The following is a 20,286-nucleotide window of genomic DNA, read 5'->3' as shown; positions in this document are numbered from 1 at the left end:
GAACGCGCTGAACAGCGGCTCGGCGTCCGCCGGCGGCCCATGTGTTTCAGAGGAGGCGCTGGGAGGCAGAGGTTTCGCCCCGGAATAGGAGGCGAGCTGTGCGCTTACAGCGGCTCGGTCACAGCTGGCAGCCTTGATGACGGAGCAGGAGGAAGTGTGAGCAGTTCCCAGCCGAAAGCAGGCCGAAGGAGAGAAGCCCAGGTAGATGCGGAGCCCCCCAGCACCGGTGGACCTTTAGTGGACCCTCCTGCACGGAGCTGCGCGCCTCTGGAGTCGCTGAACCCCCTTTTTTTTTTAGAGTCTGATGTGGGCATGCTGAGCATGTGTGTGTGTTAGAAAGGCTCGGAGAGAGTGCTAGATAAAGTTACCCCCTAGAACCCCTTTAGTCCCCCTGTAAGTGAGCGTTTTGGGCTGTGTGAGTGAGTGGAAATGAGGCGAGTCACGGCACCGTGGGCCGCCCGGATGGTGGCGGCCGTGCTGGCGCTGCTAGCCGGCCAGGGTCGCTCTGAAGGCGGGGAGGCGAGCCTGGCTGACCGGGTGATCTGGGCGGTGAACGCTGGAGGCGAGGCGCACACGGACACGCACGGCATTCAGTACAGGAAAGACCCTCTGGAGGGGAAGGTGGGCAAAGGTGAGTGTGGTCAGAGAGGGGGGTGGCTGGCAGCCTGCTGTCCCCATGAGGACGGAGCTGAAGTCGGCTTCTGGTCCGAATTTTCCCGTTCCACCTTAAATGGGGGGGCAGGTACATGTGCTGCGGTATCACTTAAGGTGGAACGGGAAAATTCCAACAAGAAGCTGGTGAGTAGGAAGCCACCTTCAGCCTCGTCCCATGAGGAGTGTGCGTGCTTTAAAAAAGATGGTTCTAGGGTTCTGTTTAGAACCATGAGTTCTGTATAGAACCGTTGGTTCTTTGCATGGTGAAATGGTTCTTCAGATTGGTGTATGTGACTCTGTTGAATCTTTTTGAAAAATGGTTCTTTATAGCACCAAAAAGGGTTCTGCTGTTGGTACAAGCTTGTTGCAATGGAAGGTTCTGGAGTTAACCATATACAACAGTCTGAAGAACCGTTTCACCATGAAAAGAGCGATTTACGAATGAAAATCATTCTGTACAGAACTCTAAATAGAACCTGTTTTCATTACTGAAGAACCCTTGAAGAGCCGTCTGTTTCAAGAGTGCATAGAACCTTTTTGAAAATGGTTCTGTATAGCACCAAAAGGGTCCTGCTGTTGGTTTGGTGTCAAGCTTGTAACAACAGACGAACCCCTTCTTGTGCTTTTTCAAAAAGGTTCTATAAAGAACCATACACAACACATTTTCCGTCAATTTGAAGAACCATTTCACCATGCAGAGCACGTAATTGTTCTGTATAGACCTCATATTCCTAAATAGAACCGTCTTCATTTACTAAAGAACCCTTGAAGAAGCATCTTTAAGTGTCCAGTTAGCCAGCTAACTTAAACCCAAAGACGAGTCTGTCCAATAGGAGAAGAGCTGAGACGTTGACACTGTACAGTCCAGTTTAAGCCTAACCTGATATAATAATTATCTCTTAGCTCTTCTCCTATTGGACAAACATATCTGGCTAAAATAATCATTAAACCAGATCATTTAAGCCAAAAAGAGAGTCCACTACTAGAAAAGGTCCCTGATTTGTCCTCCTACTGGACAGGCTTGACGTTTACTTAGCTGGCTAACCTTCTTTCTGGAATACTCAGTTAGCTGGATAATTTAAGCCAGAACTGAACATTGTCCAAGATTATGTCTCTTAGCTCTACTCTGATTGCACAAGCTTGATGTTAGATGGCCAGCTGAGAAAACCTGCTTTGAGAAATTCTTAGTTAGCTGGATGACTTAGGTCAAAAGTGGTGATTGTCCACTATTAATGCCCTTTACCTCTTCTCCTGTTGGTCAGACTTAGTCAGGCTTAAGTTAGCTGGCTAACTGAGAAATTCTGCTGTATAAAATACTCAGTTAGCTGGATAACCTCGGCCAAAAGTGGAGATTCTCCAACATTTAATGCCCCTTACCCCTTCTCCTATTGGCCAGACTTGACCTTTGGCCTCAGTTAGCTGGCTAACAGAGAAAACCTGCTCTGAGAAACACTAAGTTAGCTGGATAACTTGGGCCGAAAGTGAAGATTGTCCAGTATTAATGCTCTTTATCTCTTCTCCTATTGGTCAGACTTGGTCAGGCTTAAGTTAGCTGGCCAACTGAGAAAGCCTGCTTTGTGAAATACTCGTTATGCTGGATAACTTGGGCCAAAAATAGAGACTGTCTGATGGTATGTCTCCAAGCTCTTTTCCTATTAGACCAGCCTGACTTTGGGCTTAAGTTAGCTGGATAATTGATGCTGTACAGTGAGAACTGACCCTGACCTTTCCTCCCGCTGGACAGGTTTGACTTTTAGTTTATCTTGCTAACCGACAAAACCTTGCACATTTTAGTGTTTTCACTATTTCACATCGGATCTGATTCAGTTCAGATAATTAATAAGTCCTTCCTGAGTTGAATGAGTTCGTTTGAGCAGGAAAGTACTAAGCTATGCACAGCAGTGGTGTTCTAGGAGCAGGATGTGGAACCACAGTGCTGTAAAGTCCTCTTCATTTGGTTAAACCCAACGGACATTTGGTGTCATGTAGCGAAGTGGGCAGATGGTGATGGCAGCGGTAGCGAAGCATAAAGCGTGGTGTATGTTTCATGCAGAACGTTATATTGGATTTTTACCACAATCTGAGGCCTCATGTTGTTTATTATTCATCATAAAACAGCCTTTGATTGTAAAGAGGCCTTCATACTGATCATAGCTGCAAAAGCTGGTTCAGTATTGGGCTGGTGTTATTGACCGACCAGTTTAAGACCAATCCAGGACCGAAATATGAGCGCTTGTGAAATTGACCAGCTGCAGAGGTCAGAGGTGAACCCGTTACTCACAGTGTGTGAAAGGTAAACTGTTTTCTGCACTTGCTGATAAATCGTGCGTGGCTTAAACTGTAAGTGCTGAGCACCTGCAGGTTGCAGCACTGATTCGGTCTAACGAGTGTGGAAAGTTTCACTCATATCAACTTCAAAACTATCAACATGCAGCATTTTTCCAGTGGGAATGTCGCTTAGCTCTTCTCCTATTGGACAGGCTTCACTTTGGGGCTCAACTTAGCTGCCCAGCTGAGAAAACTCGGCTTAAATTTTCTCAGAATTTTCTGAGGTATGGAAACAGAATATTCAGTCAAACTGTACTGCAGGTTTTAAGCGGTTGGGGATCCCACATCCTTGTGAAACTGTTGAAGTGCAGTGAGTTGTGTTTGCCATGAGTCGCTGGTAGACGGCAGTGTGGAGCAGATGTAAGTTGTCAGGAAGTAACTTCAGGTTTGGTGACTCTCACTTCCTATGAGCTGACGGTGTTCAGTGTGAGTGAAATGTGCTTTGTCACATGCAGAGTCTTTTAGTTGCCATTCATTAGTCCTGTAACTCGCATACGCCAGTCTTCGTCCCTTTATACTGAGCAGCACAGACGGTTTTGAGGGAATAATTAGCCAAAAAACCTCTGTTTTTCCATTTTATCAGCTCCACTGACCGTATAGTTTCACTCTGTAGCTCTACAATTACAGACTGTAGTCCATCTGTTTCTCTGCATACTCTGTTACCCTGTTCTTCAATGGTCAGGACCCCCATAGAGCAGGTATTATTTGGGTGGTGGGTCATTCTCAGCACTGCAGTGACACTGACGTGGTGGTGGTGTGTTGCGCTGGTGCGAGTGGATCTGACACAGCAGTGCTGCTGGAGTGTTTAAACACCTCAGTGTCGCTGCTGGACTGAGAACCAAAAAAATCCAGCCAACAGCGTCCTGTGGGCAGCGTCCTGTGCCTACTGATGAAGGACTAGAGGATGACCAACGCAAACTGTGCAGCAGCAGACGAGCTGTCGTCTCTGTCTTTACATCTACATCTGTGTGATGTAGACATGCAGTTAGCACCATGCTAATTTGGCTTGGAAATCATTGCTGCGTTATGGGCTCATTCCGCCATATTGGCAGGGTTCATTTTAAGAGATTCCTGTTTTATTGTGGTCAGTCAGGCCTGTCCTGCTTAATAGTGAATGAAATGGGAAGCCAAACTACAGAATATGAATACAATTAGCCTTATGGAAGGTTTGGATCTACACAAACTCCCAGAAAAAGAGTGGAATAAATGATCTGGATATGCAAACGCTACCTCCTCTTTCATTTATGGGCTTGTTTCCTAGCTGGTGAGTGGCTTTTGTGCCTGTTCTTTTAGGTAATTTAGAATTTGAGCCCTCAGAGCCCATGTACCGTTTACAAACGGACATTCGGCTCAGCCACTGGCAGATTTAACGCTGTTGACTTACTGATATATTTCACTCAGCCGGTGGCATATTTGACTGTTATTTCACTCAGGTATTGACACTTTCACATTAGAATTTTTGACTTAGTTACTGGCATATTTTCTCTGATATTAGAGTATATAACTCAGTTAATTGGCATATTTCACTTAGTTACTGACGTTTACTCAGTTATTAGCATATGTTCAGATATTGAAGTATATAACTCAGTTACTGGCAAATTTTCTCACATATTGGCATTTCACTTTAGTTACTGGTATGTTTTCTCATATTGTTATTTTACATATTTTCTTGTATTTTGGCATAATTCACTCAGTTACTGGCATTAGCAGATTTCTCACAGTTACTGGTATATTTTCTCGTATATTGGCATATTTCACTCAGGTACTGGAAAATTCCTCTCAGAAATTGGCATATTTCTCTCAGTTACTGGAAAATTCCTCTCAGAAATTGGCACATTTCTCTCAGTTACTGGAAAATTCCTCTCAGAAATTGGCATATTTCTCTCAGTTACTGGAAAATTCCTCTCAGAAATTGGCATATTTCTCAGTTACGGAAAATCCTCTCAGAAAATGCATATTTCTCTCAGTTACTGGAAATTCCTCTCAGAAAATGGCATATTTCTCTCAGAAATTGTCATATTTCTCATAGAAATTGGCATATTTCACTCAGTTACTGGACGATTCCTCTCAGAAATTGGCATATTTCACTCAGTTACTGGCATATTTCACTCAGTTACTGGAAAATTCCTCTCAGAAAATGGCATATTTCACTCAGTTACTGGCATATTTCTCTCAGAAAATGGCATATTCCTTTCAGAAATTGGCATATTTCTCTCAGAAATTGGCATATTCCTCTCAGAAATTGGCATATTTCACTCAGTTACTGGAAATTCCTCTCAGAAGTGGCGTATTTCACTCAGTTTCTGGCGTATTTCACTGTAGGTAGCCTTTTAGCAAACCTGCTAGCCTAACTAGTTGGTGGACTAATGACACTGTTTCTGTGCTGTTTAAGCAATAGAACCCGAGAGGGAGTGTGTTATTGCGAAATAACATCATTATAACATCATTATTCATGATAACACACTCCTCGAGTGTTCCATGCTTTTATACAACAGTATAGTTGTTGTATAGTGATCACTTCTTGCTGTTTTTTTCCCAACGTAGCCTCAGACTATGGCATGCGTCTGCCGATCCTGCGGTCCAGTCCCGAAGATCAGGTCCTGTACCAGACAGAGCGATATAACGAGGACACGTTTGGGTACGAGGTGCCGATCCGAGAGGAGGGAGACTACGTCTTGGTGATGAAGTTCGCCGAGGTTTACTTCGCCCAGTCCCAGCAGAAGGTGAGACCTTTAGCAGATACCTGCAGTCTCACTGGTGAAACCTACAGTGGAAACATTTATTTTAGTAAAAAAATAATGCATTTACTCAGACGTCTGGTGTAATGTGACAGACTTCCCCTCACACGCCTCTTACAACAAACCCAGACAGCGTGATGGAGAGGTACAGCCGCACTGAGGACGAGACGAGAGGGCTTTAAAAGGAACGCTGTCACTTTTCAGCTCTTACAGAGAGACGAGCAGAAAACACTGCAGCCTTTCTAAATGGAAAGAGCTCTACATGGCAGAGAAACACCAGCTCTCAAATTCAGACAGAAAATAATAATAATACCATATAAAAGAATACAAATGTCTTTACCTGTAGGTAAAGGGGACATCAGGGAACTCAAAGGCCCAATCCCGTTTCACCCCTCGGCCCTACCACTGAGCCCTTAGCCCTCTGTTTTGCGCATTTACGTCTAGGGTTAGGTGTTAGGTGTCTCAATTCTTGTTGAGATAGAGGAGGAGGGTGAAGTGTTGGGGCTACATGACCCTCCAAACAGAGGTTTTTCAGAGACTCCAAACAGAGAGTTATGAGAAAAAAGAAAAACCGGCAAGATGGAGAACAAGAGACCAAAGAAACACACAAATGTGAGAATTTTCTCTGTTAAAATATTACAATAACCACTGTATTCTTAGTTTAATGTCGTTTCAGTGTATTTTGGTCGTTTTCTTCATAACAAGCATAAAAAAAAGCATGCTATTAGCATGCTAATGTCTCTGTAGCTAGCTAGCTAACTTTCCCGTTCCACCTTAAATAGTACAGCACCAGCGCCTGAAGCCCCAGAATGTAACTGCTGCACTATTTAAGATGGAACGGGAAAATTCCAACAAGAAGCTGGTGAATATCTGACTTCAGCTTCATATCACTGAAGAATTAGTGGTGGGCGATAATAAATAATTGCCCCCCTCTTTGAAGGCATATGATGCCCTAAATGTAACTAAAGCCCAGCAGTGAGGAGCTGAACTTTACCCTCCTCTGCTGTCACTGCAGACTGGCAGGGTCGCCTACAGAGCAGCGCTGGTAGCTGTTAATGAAGTGATGCTCTTTTTATTTGAGGGTCCCATTTCAGAGGGAAGATTTCAAACACTACCCTGTAACTCAGTTCCAAGGGGCAACACTCGAAAACAAGAAATGAGATTGGGCCAAATTTTATGTCTGTCGCTACTTGTGTACCTTGGGCCTAGTCCCACTTCTTCTTTTTAACCCTACCCCTTGTTTGCGAGTGTCACCCTAACCCCTTGGAACTGAGTTATCATATGATCTTCAAAGAAGGGACAATTATTTATTATCACCCACCCCTAATTCTTCAGTGATAGGAAGCTGAAGTCAGATGTTCGCCAGCTTCTTGTCTGAATTTTCCCGTTCCACCTTAAATGGAGCAGCAGTTACATTCTGGCACCTCAGGCGTCAGAACTGCTGCTTCATTTAAGGTGCAACGGGAAAGTTAGTTAGCTACTGAGGCGTCAGCACTACTAGCGATTTTTATGCTTGTTATGAAGAAAAGGACCATAATACACTGAAGTGTCATTAAACTAAGAGCTAAACTAAAAACAACAGTTTTTTGCAGGGAACCTTTTTTAAGATTATTATTAAGTAGTCGACAGTCACATTAGGCAAGGCAGGTTTATTTGTATAGCACCTTTCAAACATAGCGGCAATTCAGAGGCTTCACACATACAGAAAAATAAAAGCATTAAATAATAAAGCGTACAGCAGCCTCAGATCTGTAACTGAAAGGTGTTTAGGAAAATAGTTACAAAAAGTTCAAGTGCATTGCAAAGATAAATAGCATTAAATAAGAGAATAAAGTTGAGGGATTGAAAGGAATAAAATATTGTGGTGCTAAAATAAAGTGCAGAGCTGAATGAAGGCATTTTAACGGTTAATTTAACATAAGTGTAAGGCTTATATTGACCAAAAGTGTTTCATAATTACGCTCTGAATTTTATATGATGAAAGAGCAGTGATTAAATATCTCGATTCAATGCGTTTAACATTGTACATAAGTGCTGTAAGACTTAAATGTACATCTGTTTGTCTCTGTAGGCATTTTTTTTTGTTTTTTTCTAACCTCTCTCTCCTCTCTTTCACTCTCACTCTTTCGCTCTATCTTTTTTTAAACTCTCTCTCTCTCTCTCTTTCAGGTGTTTGATGTGCGTTTGAACGGTCACATCGTGGTGAAGGATCTGGACATTTTTGACCGTGTTGGTCACAGCACAGCTCACGATGAGATCGTTCCATTCTCCATACGGAGGGGAAAGCTGAGCGTTCAGGGAGAAGTGTCCACTTTCAACGGCAAACTAACCATCGAGTTTATAAAGGTGAGACGCACTTTTCAAAAAATGAAATCTGACTGTGTCATAAATATGTTAGAATTTAAAAGCCCCACATTTCCTCTTCTGACCCCAATTGTTATAGAGACGTTATAGATGAGGTGGTTAACATATGAAAAGTTCAACGTGGCGTCCGTTTATGGACAAAGTCACGCCAAGAGCGGAGACAGGTGGATGATATCCTGGCGCGAGTGGGAAAGCTCACCTCGTGGTGGAGATTTGACCAGCGCAGTAGACAGAACAACCTGAGAAAACATGTTTTTTGTGGATTATTGAGCCAAATAATACAAAATAATACTCGACCTTCAGTTTTGAGTATTTTGGTTTCTCTCCAGTCAAAAAAAGAGGACTCTCTTGTGGTCTTGTGCGGCTGGAAATAACTGCCCAGTGGCGCTACAAAGATGACCGCCAAGTGGACAGACTCACCTTAGCATGTGGAGGTGTTCAGTGTCTCTTATAGTCTTGATTTTGTGGTTTACTGACACTGTATGACTCACTGTTATCTATAAACATGGACTAAAATGCGGTCAAATTCAAGATGGAGCTACTGTTCTTAGCTTTGATAACACACTTTAGGCTGTTTTTATAGATGTACACCTGCATGCAGAAGCTTGAAATCAGTGTTTTCGGCTTTTTTGCAGAGAAACAAATACAGAGACCCTAATCTGCTCATCCTGAACAGCTTCACAGCTAGAAGATTCTGAAAAGCTGCAGAACATCAATAATGATGTTCTAATAAAATGAGAAGATTAAATTTCACAGCAGATGAAATGTGAATAGATACTTACCGTGCGTTATTTATCATTCTAGTTCACAGAATTCTTAAAATATTCAATAAAACATTTAAGATACTGTTTAGTGAATAGTGTCTAATATTTAAATCCACGTTGTATTAATTGTTATTGTATGTAAATAACAAAGTGTTATAAAGGCAAGTGGTCCCAGACTTTAGAACGTAGTGCCCATTAGCCTTGTAGCTCCAGAGCTAAAAATAAAGAAGCAAACTTCAGACACCAAACGCTGATCATCTACATTTGGCGTAAGAGGGGAAAATGTTTAACGTTTGTGAGAAATTATTATCTAGCTACGTTTTAGGCAAAAAGAGTCACGACTGGTTACTCTTTAGTCTGAGCTTTTGCAGTGTCTCTGGTTGTCATACGTGCTGGAATGATATATGTGTAATAAAAGAGTCCACATAACACATCAGACTATATATCTAGGTCTATATTAATATGGCACATACCTTGTAGCCTCTTATATAATATTATGTTATTCTTGTATAAAATTTCAACACCGCAGTGTTACAATATAATGTTGTAGATGTTTCAGCCGTGAGATGAACTTGAGTAAGTTGAGTAATTACTGCCATTCTGCTGTTTAAATATAATTACACAATAAATTACATTTGCATTTTATTTCAATTCCGAATGGAGAGGTGAAAAAAATGATAAAACAGCAAAAATGTGAAGACTGTTTTCAAATAATAATTTATCAATTTCCATTTCTGGACATTTTTTAAATGCAATAAAAACAAGAATCTGATTTGTTCATTTTCTTGAACCTTTATTTATCTGATAAGTACAAAGAAATTAATATTTTGGCAGAGCAACTTGATTGTATTTTGAGTGAGCAAAGTAAGAGTGAAAAGTTTACAGAATATTCAGGTTACACTGTTTTTGAAACACTCCACAGTGAGCAGATGAGTTGGTAACAGATGAGGGCATCATGATTGAGTATAAAGGCTCAGTGTCTGTAAGCAAAGACGGGTCGAGGCTCAGCGCTTTGAGCCAAACTTTGTGAGGGGATATAGTCAAATATCTGCTTCCAACAAACACGAAAACACTCAATACGACTTTATCTGGACACGGTCATTAACTTTCTACAACAGTAAACGTCCCACTAAATCAGCTTCACTGGAGAAGCTGGTACACTGTCTGTGTTTACATGCAAAGATTTCTCTAATCTGATTGAACACATTCTGATTCTAGATTCAGACTGAGGTGTTTATTCTCACTCTACTCAACAATCTGATGAAAATCTCTGTCTACATGCTCACTACAAGTAATCAGATCCAAAATTGCGCATAGAGGACCACTCAGTATAGACATTACCATGACAACCAGCATCACGTGAGTCCAGTCAGAGTGAGATGAGCAGCAGTGAGCAGCGCTTGTGTTTTTAATGGCTTTAAAATGATGTCAGACTCAGGAAAACGTCCTTCACATGTCCTTATTAAAGAAGGCCGAGAGGAAGACGTCGTGTTCTGAGACACATAAGCTGGACGTCCGTCCCACCGCCGTCTTTTAAAGATCAGAGCATAAACTTCGTCTCCTCTGCAGACCAGTTTCTGCTCCGCCATGTTGAACGGTATAAACTTTCACTATGACGCGACGAACATGATCAGAACAGACTTAAACTTTCCGATAGGGAATGTATTCAGATACAGGCGTTTACACGAATATTATTCTTCTGTTTACCTGATTATATACAGGATTACCCACCTCGATCAGTCGGATAGAAACTGTATTCCGAATGGCCTCAATCGGACTAGACTATTCCGTTTAACGTATTTACATGGACGTATTCTATTCCGATTTGAGCTATTAGTCGGATCATTAACGGATTATTAGGCTGCATGTAAACATGGCTACTGAGATCCAATACCGAGCTCCAAACTACTCTATACATAAAAATATCTTTGTGATTATAAACTCTTTCCCCTTCTTTATTTCTCTCTCTCTCTCACACACACACACACACACACACACACACACACACACACACACACACACGGTCCTTTGCTTATTTTCTCATTAGTATTTTTATATATTTGTATTATTAGCTATCTATTTTTCTTTCTCTTATCACTGTTCGTCTGTTTGTTTATGCTTTCATGTCCTCCCTCATGAATACATTGTGAATAAAAATAAAGTTTTAATAGTCCTCCAAAGAGGAGGCGGGGTGGTGGCGGGCCAAAAAAAGGAGTAGTCAAACAGTTTTTGGGGTTTGTATGTCCAAACATTAATGCTGTGTGGGCTGAAGGTTTAGAATCTGCACTTTCCACAAAATTTCTCCACTTGTTTCTATGGGCTGTGAGTTATTAAAAATAAATTACAGCGTGTTTGTGTTAAGCGCAGTCAGTGCTGTGTGTTCTGGGTTTTAACGTTCCCATGATAAAAGCTGAACATCTGCGCTCTTCATATTTTGCGTCTGTGAGGTTTTCAGGCTGATACGTTGGACGTTTCTCAGATTACACTTTTAAAGAATGCCTGAATGTCCCCGTCTGTGTTTAGTGTGTTTAAAGCTGGACAGGCTGAGTGGTGAGTTTATAGCCGCACGTCTGTTTGTGGATTTGCATTCCTCTGTTCCGGTTTGTACCTGTCTGTTCAGGAATAACCACCTCTTCTCCTGTGTCCACAGGGTTACTACGACAACCCCAAGGTGTGTGCACTGTATGTGATGAAAGGGAAACCAGAAGGTGGGTGGTATTATTATTATTATTATTATTATTATTATTATTATTATTAATATTAATATTAATATTATTAATAGTATTTTCATCAGGGCTGTCAAAGTGATAACCATGCTTAACTTACACAGTAACACATTTTCCTAGTTTGACCCGTTCGTATTAGATGTTATTTATGCTTTATGTTGCTCTGATAGAATCCATGATTGTAGCGCCCTCTTTCATCATGGAGGAGTTCGCTGACTGTATATATGATTGACATATGTGACCTTAGCTTGCAAATTGCTGCTGTCGGAAGAAAACCTCGTATCTCCATTTTTGTTGTTTTTCAGTTTTTGACATAATTTAAAAAATGCTTGTTGCCCTTCACATTGTGTGTAAATTTCATGATGAATGGACCAGAAGAAATGACCCTAAATGACTTGGAAAAAAGTCTGGCTCCATTGACTTACATTAAAAGCAAAGTATGTTTTTTCCTTCTCCTGTAATGTTTTGGAGATACAAGGTTTGATTGGTCAGAAGCTCAGCCCTGACCCATAATCCAGATCTTAGCCAGCCATGGAGCAGGTTAGGAATGCAGCACAGGCTGCCATGGTGATTCATCCTGGCCAAAAGTGATCCACAGTTATGAGACGCTAAATCCGGGGTTAGTTTGAAATGAGCTTAAAGTTAGCTGACTAAACAGAAGTTCTGTCTGTCTTTCTCTTCTTTCATTTTTAAAAATAATAATAATAATAGTAATAATAATTACAACAGTCTTTGTATAACATTTTCCATTTTAGTTCATAAATCTCTAAGTTCTCTACACGTTCTGTTCATTTTTATCACTCGTTTTTCTGCTGCTCTTCTCTCAGACGTGCCTAAGCTGCAGCCGCACCCCGGTCTGGAGAAGCGAGAGGAGGATGAGGAGGAGGAGGAGGAGGTGGAGGTCGGAGAGGACGGTGTGAAGAAGAGCACCTCTACCTCTCGGAAAAACCCCGTCCGCTCCGGCCCGCGAACGCCGAACCCGTACGCCGCCGACAACAGCAGCCTGATGTTCCCCATCCTGGTGGCGTTCGGGGTTTTTATCCCAACACTGTTCTGCCTCTGCCGCCTGTGAGGGGCGAGTGAGGTGGGGAGGGGGTCTGGGGGGCGGACAGCAGGCTGCGGAGGGGTGGGGGGGGCAACACGGAGGGACACGGACACAAAAAACGAGACAGAGAGAGAGAGAATGAGAGAAAGAGAGACAGTGAACAGTATGTGGTCGTGTCAGAATTTGCATATTGCTCTTGTTCAGCAGGAGGACGATGACATCAGCAGGGTTAAAGGAATAGTTCAGTCCAAAACGCTAACGGTGCCAAGCGCTAACAGGGTCCTGCCTCAAGGCGGAATGTTTCACAACAGCAGCAGTATTTCAGGAACTAAATAACCTAGATGCAGAGGGGGGGGGGTTGCCGTGACGACCCTCACTGTCATGATAGTACTGTAAAACAAGCAAACAAACAAACGAACCACACGTAAACACGCGTGACCAACTCGCACGTCACACTAACGGTGAATGAGATTCTACCGCCATCTGTTAGCGTTATGCTAATTACAGGCTGATAGCTTCCATTCATCACACAGGCCACGTTAGCGCTTGGCACGAGCTGTTCCTTTGAGTGATCTGGTTAATTTATTCGTGTGTTTCTGTTTTTGCGCACATGTTTTAATACTTTTGAGCTTTTCTAAAGCTGTATGTTCCACACAGCCATGACAGGACTGACCACTTTGCAAACCAGGTTCATCCTGTCCGACAGGAAATAACGGGGCGAAGCTCAGAGCGCTGCTTGTGATTGGCTGACCTGCTCTTTTGATAGTGTTTTGACAAACAAAGCCCAGATAATTGTGTCAGTTCACTGATTTCAGCAGGGTGTGAAGGGTAACATGATATTTTTTCTTTCTTTTTTTGGCTTACCTCACTTATTTTTAGTTTTTCTTCCTCCTTTAGACCCGCTGCCTATCATCCGGTTCACTCAAGTTTGTCCGCTATGCAGCGCCTAACTTTCTTTATAGGAGGTGTGACCACATTGTAACCAACCGCAAGTATTTTTTTGAAAGATTTGAAAGATTTTATCTTTCCAGTAGTTTTCAAACGAGATGTGCATTTTTCTCTTCTTTCAGTCAGCATTTTAGTTTAGTAATTGAGGAAAACCACATCTACCCAAATCCTTTTACTCGCCCATCTCTGTGCTGAGACATGATGGCAAAATGATATTTCTGCTGTTTAAGACCGTTTAGAATTTAGGCCACTTAGCATTTAGCACAGGTTTGCCAAATGTGCCCTATTTAAAAGAGAAATAAATAAATAAATAAGTAAATAATTGAAGCTGGCCTTTGGGTCCTCGAGACCACGGAGTATTATTTTCTAGGATTTCTGGCAGCTGCGTAACTCATTTCATCACTGTTTTGTGGTCTGTTTTCTCTGGTTTGGTTTGTTTTTGCTGTTATTGGTTAGCCTAATAATAACGGAGGGTGGTGATGTGTCCTGCTGCGGTCATTAGAGAGGAGGACGTTTGGTCATAGTGCCTGCGTAATCAATGCTATTAGCTGTGGGCTAATTACCATTACAAGCAGCTGATGGTTAATTGTAAGATGAAAGTGAACACAGCGCTGATCAGGATGCCTATTATTTTACCGTCTGTGTTCTTTTCTCTTTTATTGTCTTTGATCTTTGTTCCCCCCCCCGACCCACGGAGTCACCGTCATTGCCTTTCTCCTCCTGACGCGACCCCTCCAGGCCTTTTTTACGGCATCACCAAAGATCTTTTAGTTCGGTTAGGTTCGTTTTTCTATATATATATCAGTGATGGGCCCCTTAGTGCTTCTCAAAAAAGTGAAAATATTAACCGGTGCTGTGATGAAGAAATGTCCCGTTGTTACAGATAGCTTGTGTTTATGGACTTTTCCTCACAAGGACACATGGCTGTGAAATGTGCGAAGTAATTAGCGCTTTCTCGCTGTTGCGCTTGCGACTTTCGCAAACCCTGAAAACCTCTGTTGCGCAAACTTAACTTTCGCAAACTCTGAAAAACTTTCTCCCTTTCTGTCTTTTTAAAGCAATAGTTTAAGCAAAAAAAGGTACACTCTTTAAAAGATTCTTCAGTAAAGGCAGTGGTTCTGTGTAGAACCATTCATGCTTAAATGCTCCTTTGCATGGTAAAATGGTTCTTCAGATTGATGGAAAATGTGTTGTGTTTCTATATAGAACCTTTTTGAAAATAGTTCTATGTAGCCCCCAAAAGGGTTCTTCTATTGTTACAAGCTTGGCATCATAACAACTGCAGTGCTATGTGGAACTGTATACAGCACATTCTCCATCAATCTGAAGAACCATTTTACCATGGAAAGAACAATTTAAGCATGAAATGGTTCTTTGAGTGTTCATGGTTCTATATAAAACCATTCCCTTTACTAAGGAACCCTTGAAGTTTTTAAGAGTGTAATTTGGCACAAATTGATCAGCCAGGACATGTTTGGTGTCTGAATTTAGCTTCTTTAGGCTAATCTAGCTAACATGTAATGGAGGCTTGCTAGCGACATTAGCGTCAGTTAAATTAGCATCAGCTGGCATCACACTCTCCTCAGACTGTGTGGAGGTGTTCAGTATCTCTAATGGACTTGATTATGTGGTTTCTGACATTTATATGGACTAAAATATATCAGCAAAGCTGAAAAAACCGTGTGCCACCTACATACAGTTAGCACGATGCTAACTGCTAACCGTTCCTACTTGTTAGCTACATTAGCCTGTTGGCCCCCGTGCTAAAAATAAAGAAGCAAACTTCAGACAACAAACATGACTCGGCTGATCAGCTGTGCTTGGGTCAAGGGGAGAATTTCATAAATTAGATTTTTTGCTGAACTATTTCTTTCATTTCTCTTCTTATTGTTTTAACATAGCATTTCTCTCTCTCTCTCTCTCTGTCTCTCTCTCTCTCTTTCTGTCTCTCTATCACCACCATCTTTTTGCCTGATATGTTTTTCAAATGGCGCCTCTAAATTCCCCAGATAGCCAGCAAATATCGGTCCGCTGGCTTGATAAGGTCAGCACCCCGCTGACCGTATGCTACTGCTGGTCCCCCCTCAGACCACCCAGATTACTGTCCAGCATACGAGGACTTTTTAATCTCCTCAAACAGATTTTCAACAAATTTTATTTTGGAAAATAAATTCTAGAAAATGATTCTGTTGTTGCTGAAACTGTGCTGGATTAGTTACAGCTGTAAAACCGGCATATTTGTGATATTGCTGTTAAAATTATTTACATAACTAATTTACAGAGGACAGCGGAGGAAAGAAATGAAGGAAAATAAGTAATTTGGACTGTCAGTAGAAAACGAGCATCTAAAAGTGGTATTCTGTCTAACACTCTGCTTAACCGCTGAGCAGAAAGCCGGTGGGCCGCCAGCAGTGGCTGCTATCTTCTTGCTATCTGGTTCATTTTTGATTTTATTTTATTTTTTTTTTGTGGAGTGTTTTGTTATCTGTGTTCTTCGTGTGAGGAGTGTGAAATTAGCGCTTCTCTTGCTGAATTATTAGCTCTGTTTGCTAATGGTACACATGCATGTATAGCTGTAGCGTGTTTGTGTCCCAGCCTGAGTGGCCAAACATTCTCATGACCCTGATTGTATTAATCTGCTTGGCTGTGTCGTTTATATCTCTGAAATATGAAATGATGGACGGCCGTGAGCGCTGGTGAGCTCAAGGAATGGTTGATAAGTATGATCTGTCTTGAAGCGATAGTTTAGCCGAAAAGTTGAGTTTAACCAGTTTTCCCTTTTACAACACAAAATGTAGCCCATCCAGCCGAGGCATGTTTGGTGTCTGAAGTTTGCTTCTTTAATTTAAAGGGGAATGCCACCAATATTTCAGAATTTCTGAATAATTCAGTCCTTGAGATGTAATCAGAGTGATTCAGAGTGGTTTGGTGTGAAATGGTTCAGATCTCTTTATAGTGGTGGTGATAGGAACCAGGGGTCGCCATGACTACAACACAAATATAGACATTTTATTTACTATCCAAAACCACCAGTGAACCTACACGAGTCTTCTGAGTTTAAATGGAATGTTGATGATGAAAAATAGTGGAAAATCCGGAATAATCTAGTTTTCTTTGGGGACTATTTTGCCTCACAGCGCCCTGCATGTATCCCTCCACCATGAAAGGATTCAAATAAACTGATTAACAACATTTCAGGTCAAAACTTTACCACAAAACGATCATAAAACAGTGTCTCAGTCATCAGGCAGTGAATTCATAACCATTTCATGTAGTAACTTTCTGTGAGGGAGCTTTTAGAGGTGGACGTCTGGTTCCTATCACCACCACTGTGAACAGTTCTGACTCGGTAAGTTTATCTAGAACGGAGCGTTTCACACCAAACCACTCTGAATGACTCTGTTTACGTCTTAACCATTCAGTTACCATTCAGGAGTTCTCCTTTAACGTTACCAGTCCCGGTTCTAAACGCTTTTCTAGTCAAACTAGTCGAGTTTTATATGGAATGTTGATGATGGAAAATAGTGGAAAATCTGGAATAATAAGTTTTCTTTGGGGACTATTCTGCCTCTGGTCTGGTTCCTATCACCACCACTGTGAACAATTCTGTCTCTCTACGTTTCTCTAGAACAGAGCGTTTCACACCAAACCACTCTGAACGACTGTTTACATGTGGAGCTGTGGGGCTAATGTAGCTAACAAGTGAAGGATGCTAATACCCTGCTGATTAGCATGGTGCTAATAATCTCTAATAGACTTGCTTATGTGGTTTTCGACCCTGTGTCACACTCTACTAGCTATAAACATGGATAAAAGAATAGCTAAGCTAAAATGGCAATTGGTAAAAACAGTAGTACCAGTGTTTTGAAGAGAACTCCGTGCAGTTGGGGGCATTTAGGCATGCAGTTAGCACTGTGCTAATTGGTGGAGCATTAACTACCATTGCATATTAGCTACATTAGCCTCGTAGCTCCTGTGCTAAAACTAAAAAAAGCAAACTCCAGACTGTAAACGTGTCTTAGAGGATGGACTATATTTGATATAAAGGGGGGAAAATATGTGTAAATTGTATTTTTATGCTATACTATCGTCTGAAACCCCTCCTCCTCTGTACGAGGTTCTGCTCTGTCCTGGATCGAGAGGCTAGCGTTTTATTCATGCCTTTATTTTGGCCTTGTTTATAGTTCGATACAGAAGATCAGAAAGCAATCGTGAAAGAAGCACCTTTTGTCATTTATTTGAGAAAATTTTAATGATAATCGGCGCCAAAGTCATGTATTTTTTGTTCCTTTACACAGTGTGTGTGTATATAAGGTACTTCGGTCACACGAATTGTGTGCCATACGGTTATTTTCGTCTTTGAATATTTGGAATAATATTGTTGCTGTTATTATTTTGTTGTCGTCTTCGTTGTTGTTGCTGTTATTGTTGTTATTGGGGTGTCTGGGTATGGCACTGAGGAGTGGCCTTGCTGCTGGACGTGCTGATGTCAGGGTTTTATTGACCATTGATTGGACAGTCAGGCTAACATACGTTGACTGATGGACAGAAAGAAATAATGAGGCTAGTTACAGGACCTGGGTTTCTTTTTATAATATTTTATAATTTAAATAAATGGAAATGGTTTGATATTGCAATTTTTTTTTGGATGGGTTTGAAAAGTAGTCGCTCTTTCCTCAGGATCTTTGATTTACTTTTTACGATGGTTTTATTGGTGATTTTTTTGCACTGCCTGCTGTTATGTTAAAAGCATTGCTTTTTTCCTCCCTTTGTCATCTGTTGTCTTTTTTTGTTGCCTTGATTTTGAATACATCCATATGTGCTTTATCATTGTGAGTTTTTCTTTTTATTTTCGTTCTTGCTGTGTTGCTGGATCATTTTTGCATGCCTGTTTTTTATCTTTTTTTCCCCCTTGTTTGGTCTCCCAAACAGCTGAAACCGTGCACCGTTAGCTCTTTCTTACCAAATACATACATCCTACGACACAGCCAAAGACTGCCTTCATGCATAATGGTACACATTCGATGCATGTGATATATCCTGTGCTGCACAGACGCCTGGGTGTACAGAGCTAAAGGTGATGGAGACTTTTCTCTGGTTTTGTTGAACACTCCTCTGCTGGACTCCCTGTTCCCCCCGACCTCCTCCCCCTACACGTCTGATGAATTTGGGAACTGGTGAAGGGGCTACACTCTGCAGTCTTTAGGGAAAATTAATCTGAAGCAGGAGCTGCAAACTCATGCTGTTTCTTTTTAATAAATGTGCTATTTTATCTAAACTGGCCTTCATGTTGTATCATTTTGTGCCTATATTACCTCTAAGAGAGCAGTTTATGCAGCCTTACAATGAAAAATCACTATAAAAATGAGTTGTAATTTAAAACAAAACAATAATTAACGTCCTACATTCTGTTACCTGTGTGTTTAAGGCAGTCAGGTTCAATTTCATGGATAAAACCTCATAATTTTACAGTGTACACTTCAACCCACTGTATTAACTCCTGCCTTCGCTTTCAGATCCAGCCTTGGACGGATCTGCGTTAGCAATTGTGATTCAACATTTAAACATCCATTCCACTCGTTTTCCAATATCCCCCCCATAATTTAGTGGTTCAGTGGTAAAGCAAGTCATTCAGAGTGGTTTGGTGTGAAATGGTTGATTGTAGAGACTCAGATTTCTTTACAGTGGTGGTGAAAAGACACAGAACACAAATATAGACTTATTTACTGTTCATAAATGGAATGTTAATGATGGGAAAATAGTGAAAAATTAAAAAACAAAAGACTATTTTGCCTTAAACCTGCATGTATCCCTCCACCACGAATGGATTTTAAGGCCAAAATCTTTGGAATGACTTTGTGTTCGGTTTAGCTATGTTTCTGTTGTTTTTGCTGCTAAATTTTAAAGACAAATCCAGTTCTTTGATAAATAAAGTGACGTTTGGCGCGGATTTCAAGAATCTGCATTTATGAATAAAGAATTAGGCTATAATAAAACATATATACCTAAAAAGTCCTCCGCTTTAACAGACACTGTAAAGTTTTCAGTGACAAATGTTGGGAAATTAAAAAATAATCCGCAGCGATATCAGATTAAGGAAGTAAACACGGCGAATAAGGTCTCCATGGCAACTTCGGAACGTGTTCAGCCAATCAGCAGCGCCGCTCGCTCTCGGCGTGGCTTCTCCATAGTGACGCGCGACGCCATCTTAAAAAACGAGTGGCTCTCGCGTAGTGAGGGGAAGCGACTCAGTTCAGCGAACCGATTCGTTCGAACTGTCCGAACGTCAGAATCAGGGAGTCGCCGATTCATAAGTCAAGTCAAATTTCTTATCCTATCAGTTCGGATTATTTGTTTATTGGTCTAACGCTGTACGCACGAAAGCACAAACGCGTTATAAGATCGCATTCAACGTCAATTTATTAATTTATTGTTTTTTAATTGTTAAAAACTATTGTGTGAATTTTCTACAGCAAAAAAAACAGAACCCCTGAGATGATATGGTGATTATTTTTTAATAAGGCGTGGCCATGAGTTACTACATGAGTTGGCCTCAATATATTAATTTGTGGCCTCAACATAGCAACTCGTACCCTCAACATAGAAACCCGTGGCCTCGATATATTATTTTGTGGCCACGCCTTATTAAAAAAATAATCACCATGTCGCTTTAGCGGCTCCATACATAAACTTTGCATAAATGCTAGAAAGAAAGGTTT

General features: G+C 41.3%; 1 protein-coding gene across 1 annotated transcript; it reads left to right on the top strand.

Moving 5' to 3' along the window:
- Window positions 1-13,475, top strand: mlec (malectin). Its single transcript, XM_036578217.1, has 5 exons — window positions 1-631; window positions 5,527-5,705; window positions 7,890-8,066; window positions 11,499-11,556; window positions 12,402-13,475. Exons 1-5 carry the CDS (start codon window positions 430-432, stop codon window positions 12,644-12,646), a joined length of 861 nt encoding a protein of 286 aa, XP_036434110.1. The 5' UTR covers window positions 1-429; the 3' UTR covers window positions 12,647-13,475.
- Window positions 13,476-20,286: the final 6,811 nt, after the last annotated feature.

Source organism: Colossoma macropomum, unplaced genomic scaffold (assembly GCF_904425465.1).
Source record: "Colossoma macropomum unplaced genomic scaffold, Colossoma_macropomum, whole genome shotgun sequence".
NCBI lineage: Eukaryota > Metazoa > Chordata > Actinopteri > Characiformes > Serrasalmidae > Colossoma > Colossoma macropomum.
This window is presented reverse-complemented; position numbering and strand designations above follow the sequence as displayed.